This window comes from Herpailurus yagouaroundi, unplaced genomic scaffold (genome assembly GCF_014898765.1).
Source record: "Herpailurus yagouaroundi ecotype Mexico unplaced genomic scaffold, PumYag 220, whole genome shotgun sequence".
Lineage (NCBI taxonomy): Eukaryota > Metazoa > Chordata > Mammalia > Carnivora > Felidae > Herpailurus > Herpailurus yagouaroundi.
The window spans coordinates 7,276,651-7,286,358 of record NW_024412451.1 but is presented as its reverse complement, the minus strand read 5'-3'; the positions used below and the strand labels follow the sequence as shown (position 1 = coordinate 7,286,358).

Sequence of the window (9,708 nt, the reverse complement as noted above, 5' to 3'; positions counted from 1 at the left end):
GTTTTTGTGACTCTAAACTTACTTCAAAATTAAAACTCACATGCGACGCCGAGGTAGCTCAGTCGGTTAAGCATCCGACGGTCGTGACCTCACGGCTCGTGAGCTCAAACCCCGCACTGGGCGCTGCACTGATGGTACAGAGCCTGCTGGGGATTCTCCCTCTCTCTTCCCTCTCTCTCTGCCCTCTCCCATCTCGGTCTCTATCTCAAAAGAAATAAACTTAAACAAAATTAGAAGGTATATAAACGTCGCATTTACATTAATTTTATAAACCGCTTGATGCTGCTTATAAACTTGGTTAAACACATCCAAATATACTGAGTTACACATATGAATATATCGTTTCACTCTGAAGTACTTCAAGTACTTGGTAATAACAAACTTGGAACAAAGAAGTTCAAGGGTTAGTTATATAATGAAACAGGCAGAGAACGCTCATAGAACACTCCTGCATTGTACATATTAAAATTTAATACATGATAAGAGTAAGTGCCACGATTTAAAATTGATAACATCAACGACAAGGCAGTCAGATACATGGCTGAAGGTATCCTGTTCTCAATGTCTGAGAGGTGTATTATCTGTTATGTTTAGACGTGGGACAGAACTCTCCTTCATCATTTCCCCAAGGCCTCTTTCCTTAAGTTGTCCGGTATTTTGCTAAAGTCCACCACATTGAACGTGTTCCTAAGTTATTTCTGCGTGGATTTCCTGGCAAATACGTTACTTCAAGACCGGACTCTATTTACTACCATAGGAAAGTACTTCTCTAGTGTGAATTAACATCTATTGAGGCCTTAACTTCTGGGCAAAGGCTTTCCTAGTCGTTCATGATCTGTGATGATCACGTGATAGGTCTTCTTCCCACCGAAGGCTTTCCTAGTCTGTCACATTCATAGAATCTATCTCAGTCAACACTTTTTAGATGTGTACTGTCCTAAGATATTTTCATCAAGGCTGGCTGCGTGAGCAGTTTTGTAAATTTTTTGTCAACGTAAAATGTGACACAACTGATCACTAAAGATAATACCATTCTTTGCATTCATTCTTCATTGCAAAATATTACCTTGAGGGCCTACAACTGGCAACAGGTTTTCCCAAAGTGACTATCTGTGAATTCTCTTGTGTTTAACAAGGATTGACAAGTGGGCAAAAGTTTTCCCACAATCACTGCATCCATAGGGCCTCTCTCCGGTATGTTTTCTTTGATGAACATTGAGCCCTGACTTGGTCGTGAAGGCTTTCCCACATTCCCTGCATTCATATGGTTTCTCTCCTGTGTGAATTCTCTGATGGGTAATGAGATCATTTTTGCGCAAAGAAAATTTTCCACATTCGGTACAGGCAAAGGAGGTTTTTCCCGTGTGAAATCTCTGATGTTGTACGAGGCAGGTCTTCTTCCGGAAGGCTTTATCACATTCGTTGCATTTGTATGGCTTCTCTCCGGTATGAGTCTGCTGATGTATACCTAGAGTACTCTTCATGGTGAAGCCCTTTCCACACTCACTGCATATATACGGTTTTTCCCCGGTATGAGTTCGCAAATGTGCAGCGAGCATGCTTTTCCCAGTTAAGCCTTTGCCACACTCATTGCATATATAGGGTTTCTCTCCTGTATGAGTGCGCCTGTGCACATTGAGATGACTCTTCTCTGTGAAGCCTTTTCCACATTCACTGCATATATAGGGCTTCTCTCCCGTGTGAGTTCGTTGATGTCCGACCAGCCGTATCTTTGCTGGAAAGCCTTTCCCACATTCACTGCATATGTAGGGTTTCTCTCCCGTATGAGTTCGCTGGTGTACAATCAAGCGGCTCTTCACGGTGAAGCCTTTCCCGCAATCACTGCATATATATGGTTTCTCTGCAGTATGAGTTCGCTGATGTACAATGAGATCGCTCTTCATGGTGAAGCCTTTTCCGCATACACTACACACATAGGGTTTCTCTCCTGTATGAGTTCGCTGATGTCTGATGAGCGGACTCTTCAAGGTGAAGCCTTTTCCACACTCACTGCATGTGTAGGGTTTCTCTCCTGTATGAGTTCGCTGATGTACGATGAGACACTGCTTCATTGAAAAGCCTTTTCCACATTCACTGCATGTATACAATTTCTCTTCTGTATGAGTTTGCTGATGTGTGAGAAGACTGTTCTTCAGGGTGAAACCTTTCCCACATTCATCGCATATAAAAGGTTTCTCGCCAGTATGAGTTCGATGATGTGCAACAAGACGCCTCTTCTCAATGAAGCCTTTTCCACATTCATTGCATATATATGGTTTCTCTCCTGTATGAGTTTTCTGATGCGTAGTGAGACTAAACTTTGTAGAGAAGGCTTTCTCACATAGACTGCATTCATGGGGCTTCTCTCCTGTATGAGTTCGCTGATGATAAACGAGCCGACATTTCTTGATGAACGCCTTCCCGCATTCATTACATGTATAAGGCTTCTGTCCCATATGAGTTTTCTGGTGTATGTTGAATTGTGATTTCTTAGGAAATGTTTTGTCACATTCAGTGCATTCATAATGTTTCAGTCCTGTATGAATTCTCTGATGTTCAATTAGCCTGGATTTTCTGGAGAATGCTTTCCTACACATACCGCATCCATGAGGTTTCTCTCTAGTATGAACTCTCTGATGATCAGTGAGCTGAGACACCTTGACAAAGGCTTTCCCACATTCACTGCATACATGGGCTTTCTGCGTATTTTGAGTTCTCTGTTGTTTCATGACCTGGGAATCATTATTAATGGGTTTTACACCTACAGGAAATTTATTTACACTATAAAATTGTTCGTGGTTACCATAAAGAAGGGATTTCCCATTTTCATGAAACTCAGCAGAGTTCTCCAAATTACAGCTTATACTCTGGCTTTCCAAACTTGAATTTGATTTTAAAGATTTTTCATGTAAATCAAACATATCATAATTTTGTTTCAACAGAAAATCACTTTCACTCTGGTTAAAAATGCTTGCAAATGTATTATGTTCACAGCATTGTTCCACACTCTTCTGAATGCTTCGATTTTGTAACTGACACTGCAGGGGATCATCAACTTTCCTGATTTCTAGGAGAGAAGAGAACAATGAATCACTCTGTCATCTCTCATAATCTTAGTTTGGAATAAAACTGTTTTAAAAAGGCCTTCATGTGAAGTAGTTATTTTAAGTGACAATCCTACAGGTGGTATAATAAGAAATACATTTGGTCTCTATCCACAGTTCTTGGTACAGAGCTTCTAAATGTCCTAACGGGAGTTTCTTTTGTTATTCATAACCAGCCCTTTCAATCACAACTGAGTTTATGCTAATGAGGCGATTTAGCATAGGGTTCCTACACAACCACGAAATGGGGCTGGTACCCAGAAAGACCAAGCGATTATAAGGTTGGAACTTTCAGCCCCACCCACCAAGAAAGGGAAAGGCAGGAGGAACTAGAGATTACAGCTGTACAGAAACTCTCGGGGCACCTGGGTGGCTCAGTCAGTTAAGCTCTTGACTCGACTTTGGCTCAAATCATGATCTCACGGTTTGTGATACTGAGCCCCATGTCAGGCTCTGTGCTGACAGCACGGAGCCTGCTTGGGATTCTCTCTTTCTCTCTCCCCCTCCCCTGCTCATTCTTTTTCTTTCAAAATAAATAAACATTTTTTTTTTTTTTTTAAAAGCTCTATAGAAACTCTTAAATAAGATCTGATCAGCTTCTGGGTTGGTAAACACATCCGTGTGCCAGGAGGGTGGTGCACCCCAGTTCCATGGAGACAGAAGCTCCTGCATTCAGAAATCCTTCATACTTTGCCCTATGTACCTCTTCATCTGGCTGTTCATCTGTATCCTTTATAAATCCTTTATTAAGCTGGCAAACACAAGTGTTTCTCGGAGTTCTGTGAGCTACTCTAGCAAATTAATTGAACCCAAAGAGGGGGGCATGGGAATCTACAATTTATAGCCAGATGGACAGAAGCATAGGTAACAATCTGGACTTGCAACTGACATCTGAAGTAGGGACAGACTTGTGAGACTGAACCTTCAGCTTATAGGATCTGACATTCTTTCCAGGTAGATAGTATCAGAATTGAGTTAAATCTGTAAAACATCCTGATTTTATTCTAGGTATAGACAACTGAAGCAAAGGATTAAAGAAGGCAATTGCAGTTTGTGAAACACAGTTAAAGAAGCAGTGGAGAAGTGAGAGGTAGAGGAAATCAAGATATATTTAAAGAAAAGATAAGGTTCACTGATGGGCTCAATGGGAGAAGTGGGAAGAGGTTAATGAAAGCGAGGACTCAAGGATCACTTCAGGAATTGTGTGGCTTGGCCTGCTGGACAAAATGTCTCTCACTAAAATAAGGAATATTACTGAAGTCCAGAATGAGGGGAAAATCTAGCATGCATTGTGAAACATGCATGCTAAATGTGAAGATGTGATCTTAAAATGTGAAATCACATCTTAAAATGTGAGATTTGTTTAAAAGTTGATTTATTTTGAGAGAGAGATGAGCACATGAGAGCAGGGAAGGGATAGAGAGAGGGAGAGACAGAATCCCAAGGAGGCTTTGTGTTACTGGAGGGCTCAAACTCATGAACCGTGAGATCATGACCTGAGCCAAGATCAAGAGCTGGATGCTTAACCGAGTGAGCCACACAGGCACCCCTAGATTGTTGAATTGTACACCTGAAACTAATATAACACTGTATGTTAATTATACTTGAATTAAAAAAAAAAATCAGACTCAAGTTCTTGAAAAATTAGTAGAAATTCCATTTGCTATCACTTTAAATTTATTTTTTATATTTATTTATTTATTTTAACATTTATTCATTTTTGAGAGAGAGACAGAGAGACAGAGAGACAGAGACAGTGAGTGGCGGAGGGGCAGAGAGAGAGGGAGGCACAGAATCCGAAGCAGGCTCCAGGCTCCGAACTGTCAGCACAGAGCCCGACGTGGGGCTCCAATTCACGAACTGTGAGATCATGACCTGAGCCGAAGTTGGACGCTCAATCTACAGAACCACCCAGGTGCCCCATTTTGCCATCACTTTACAAATTGAAAAGTAATAATACATGGGGACATCCAGTATCAGGGTGTGACTGAATTACAATATTAACAACAACAACAACAACAACAACAACAACAACAACAACAATAATAATGTCAGGGAGTGCTTCAGAGCCTGGAGCCTGCTTCGGATTCTGCATCTTTCTCTCTAACCCTCCCCTGCTCGTGCTCTGTCTCTCTCTCTCTCTCAAAAATAAATAATAAGAATTTTTAAAAAATCATGTGAAAACAAAAGCTTTAGGAAAATAAATGCAGTGATAACATCTAATAATTAAAGGAAAATCTGAATTAACAAAACCATGAAGGAAATCATTGGAAGCAGACATAACTTATGACCCAGTTTGGGCTGGCAATCATGTGGCATGTTAAAAAAGATATTTTCTTGTTAATTAAATAATCTTTGAGAGCTCAGCAAGCAGAGAACATTCAAGGTAATGCCAGGATGGGGACAATTTAAAATGTGTAGTTGTGTTGAACTCAAAGAGAACCTAAATTTTATTTTTTTTTAAGTTTATTTCTTTTATTTTGAGAAAGACAGAGACAGCACAAGCAAGGGAGAGGCAGAGACAGAGGGAGACAGAGAATCCCAAGCAGGCTCCGTGCTGCTAGCACAGAACCCGATGCTCTGTGGGTTTGAGCCCACGAAGCCGTGAGATCGTGACCTGAGCCGAAACCAAGAGTTGGATGCTCAACCGACTGAGCCACCCGGGCACCTCAAGAACCTGCATTTAAAAAAAAGGATGAAGAGGGCGCCTGGGTGGCGCAGTCGGTTGAGCGTCCGACTTCAGCCAGGTCACGATCTCGCGGTCCGGGAGTTCGAGCCCCGCGTCGGGCTCTGGGCTGATGGCTCGGAGCCTGGAGCCTGTTTCCGATTCTGTGTCTCCCTCTCTCTCTGCCCCTCCCCCGTTCATGCTCTGTCTCTGTCTGTCCCATAAATAAATTAAAAAAATAAATAAATAAAATAAATAAATAAATAAATAAATTAAAAAAAGGATGAAGAGAAGAGGATTCCTGTGCTCACACACAGAATGGGAAGTTACGGCTGGCTGCCCTGAAGAAGGGTAAAACATATAGGATGAAAGCATGCATTAGACAATATTGAGAGAGAAGTCAATTGACATCTTAAGAAAAGAGAAGGAGGTTGACTCCCGGGAATGGAGGAAACTTAAGAGTGAGGAGGACTGAGAAGAAAACGAGAACAAAAGTATGGAGAACTTCAGGGGTTCCCGGGGTGGGGGTGGGGGCAAAGAACGACACAAATGCACAGCAAAAGCCAGGTTACCATGGAGACCAAGTGTCAAAGGTACAGTCAGAAGTTATGGAAGGAAATCATTATTTCCTGGTAAGCAGGCATAGGAGCGAGAAAAAAGTGGGGAAGTCAAAGTTGTTTTTTTCCAGAAAGGCCTGGAAAGTGGAATTTCACAGCAGGAGAGACACTGTCACAGTGGATGAAGGTTAGAAAGTCCCAGGAAGAAGGTGACTATGCAAAACAAACAAAAACAAGAAGTATATAAAGCAAACAGGGAACAGGGATCAGATCTCAAAAGAAAAAAAGGGATACATTTTCCTCGAAATTTCAACAAAGAAGAAGAGTTCCCATCGGGGAAAACAGATGTGGGGAGGGGCTGTCACAGCTGTGACGCCTTCTCTGTCTGACCAGGGTACTGCTTCTGCAGCCACCCCCCACCCTGCCAACTTCCCACTCACCTGGGCAGATTCGACTGTCGATCTCATCTTCTGTGGTCCAAAGTTCTCCTCCTTCCAACTTGGAGAGTGCGTCTGGTTTGCTGGTGAGATACCCTGTTCGTGAGAAATGATAGAGGACTCAGTGGTTGGGGCACCGGGGTGGCTCAGTTGGTTCAGCGTCCGACTGTGGCTCGGGTCACGATCTCGTGGTTCGCGGGGTCAAGCTCCATGTTGGGCTCTGCGCCGGCAGTGCGGAGCCTGCTTGGGACTCTCTCTCTCTCCCTTCTCTCTGCCCCTCCCTGACTCACACTTTCTCTCTCTCTCAAAATAAATAAATAACCTTAAAAAAAAAAAAAAAAGAAGACGACGACGACTCCGTGGCCTGGGGTATATCAGGAGGGCCTAATGTTACATTTTAGGGAATAAACAATGTTTCACATCTGTAAACATCAAGGCTTTTCTCTCAAGAGAGGGGACATTATATCCTCTTGTCTGAGACAAGAAAAGGAGGCGAGAATCTATCATGTCAGAGTACTAAAGAGTTAAGTAGCTGAGAAAGAAAAAAACCACTGGCACAGCACCCTGTGAGAGACACAGAGGAGTCGTCCTCACCCACGGACACCAAGTTCCCGTAGTTCTCCAGCATCACGTCCCGGTACAGGTCCTTCTGGGCGGGGGCCAGGAGCCGCCACTCCTCCCGGGAGAAGCCCACGGCCACATCCTCAAATGTCAGGGATTCCTGTTATAACACAGTTACATTTAATAAAATGATATTCTTTCAGTGATACGTAAAAAATGGATAAGGGAAACTATTCTGTTCATTTCTCCATAAAGGAAATTGGTGGTTTTTGTTCTTTAATACATGGTGATAGAATAAGAAATCTTGTAAAATATTATGTTACTGTGTAGTCTTCTTTTCATCAAACAAAGTTGAAAATCAGAGAAAGTTTCTGTAACATGTACCATTAAATCCTTTTGCTGGTGTAAGAACATCTGTATAAATGTGAGCATCTATTTGCCAATACAGAACTACGTAGATGAATAACACACACTAAGTTCACCACGAGCATCTGAACCAATACCAAAATCAGTGATGAAGACTGCAGATATGCTAGAATCACCAGAAAACCCATACTAATTTCAGTGGTTAATATACTAAACAAAATAAAGGAGCCGTATAATACATGTATAAAGCAAAGAGATTAATGATCAAGCAAATTTATAAAAAAAACTACAAATATACTTATAGACACACAGATGTACATAGCAAATATATATGTATGTGTGCATATCATTAGGCAGAGTTAACACTACAATAGAAACAATGAATAAACAGCTGCAGGAACCACGTTTTTACACTTATGAGAAGTAAAGGCAGTTAAGACCTTTACTCACCACAACAGATCTATGAGGAACGATCAAAGACCTATGTGAACTTCAAACCTATGTGTCATGAAACATTAACATTCCCTCAAGGAACTAGTCTGTTTTCTCCTCACAGTCGATGCCTGTGATACTGTGATATAATAAGAGGTATATATTTGGTATTCATCTCCAGTTCCTAGCACAAAGCTCCTAAAGCCTTTAGAAGGGCTTGCGGTGGGAGGGGCACCTTGTGTTATTTGTAACAAGCCCCTTTCAACCATACCCGAATTTATATTAACGAGGTAACTCTGGTGGGCCCCTAGATACCCTAAGGATGTGGCTGGTTGCTATGAGAACCAAGCTATTGATTAGAGGGCTGGAAGTATCAGCCCTACCCCAGGGTAGGGAGGGGAGAGGAACTGGAGATTGAGATAATCACTAAATGGCCAGTGATTTCATCAATCGCCTCTACATAATAACTTCCATAAAAAACACTAAACTACAGGGCTGGGGTGCTTCCATGTTGGTTAACACATCAAGGTGCTGGGAGGGTGGCTTGCTTGGAGATGGCATGGAAGGTCCTCACCCCTTCTCCCATACCTTGCCCTATACTTCTCTTCCATTTGGTTGTTCCCATCTTGTAGCCTTTATAATAAACTGGTAAATGTGAAGTAAAGTGTCTTCCTGAGTTACGTGAGCCACTGGAGTGAATTCTCGAACCCAAGGAAGGGATTGTGGGAACTGCCCATTTGTAGCCAAGTCAGAAGTATGGGTACCCTGGGCACCTAATGCTTGGCATCTGTAATGAGGTCAGTCTTATGAGACCGAGCCCTATAAACTTGTGGAGTACGATAGTAACTCCAGGTAGTTAGTGTCAAGATTGAATCAAATTGTACACAGTGGTGTCTAGAGAGTTGAGGAACTGGTCGTTGGTATGAAAAAATTCACATGTTTGGTATCAGAAGTGTTGGCAGTAGAAACAGATCACAGTAACTAATGCCTACCATGTAACTTACCAAGATTCTCTTATGATGGTTGTCAGAGATATGTGCAACATTGACAGGTATCGTGACCTACAGGGTCTTGCACAATCACATATATTCCAACAAGAGCCACAAAGTATGAATCCTATGAAAAATATGTTCCTGATCCTACTTGGCCCAGATTTCTCCAGATCCTGCTATTCTCAATTCAAACTTTTTTGTTTAATTGCACTGATTTTTTTTTTTTCTACAGGCCTCTACAAATCCATTGGGGGAGGGGGAGGAAAGAATAAAAGAAACCAAAAGTCACCTGGGCCTGGATCATCTTCTTCTGATTTTGGGAAATGGCTGCTAACCGGGATGCTCTGTCTTTAGCTCTTCTGGATCAGCTCTAAATTTCTGTTCAAAAATCTCAGTCTCCAGTCAAAGGTTTCCCCAGAAATGCTGATGCCTAAGTCTTGGAATCTTCTCCTTTTTCCCTGGATTCCTCTTGTCCTTGGGGAGCCAGCACCTACAGGCTGAAAAGCAAATTACTCTGAGCGGCACAATCTCTTTAGGCCCAAATATTGTCACTGTCGCTATGCATTCACCTTAAACCAAGGCCCCCAAAGATCT

At 42.1% G+C, this 9,708-nt stretch overlaps 1 protein-coding gene across 7 annotated transcripts in view; it reads right to left on the bottom strand.

Annotated features, from left to right (window-relative positions):
* Nucleotides 1-250: 250 nt before the first annotated feature.
* The window catches only part of LOC121018927 (zinc finger protein 432-like), a 56,056-nt gene continuing 46,598 nt past the window's right edge, over nt 251-9,708 (bottom strand). For 4 of the 7 annotated variants that reach the window (XM_040457980.1, XM_040457978.1, XM_040457979.1 and 1 more), the window contains exons 2-5: nt 9,404-9,611; nt 7,358-7,484; nt 6,767-6,859; nt 251-3,067 (exon numbers count right to left, since the gene is read on the bottom strand). In XM_040457980.1, coding sequence (XP_040313914.1) covers nt 1,107-3,067; nt 6,767-6,859; nt 7,358-7,484; nt 9,404-9,418 — 2,196 coding nt within the window. In that variant the 5' untranslated portion in view covers nt 9,419-9,611 and the 3' untranslated portion in view covers nt 251-1,106. The remainder of the gene's footprint in view (nt 3,068-6,766; nt 6,860-7,357; nt 7,485-9,403; nt 9,612-9,708) is intronic. The other 3 variants (XM_040457983.1, XM_040457984.1, XM_040457982.1) reach the window with 1 other exon arrangement.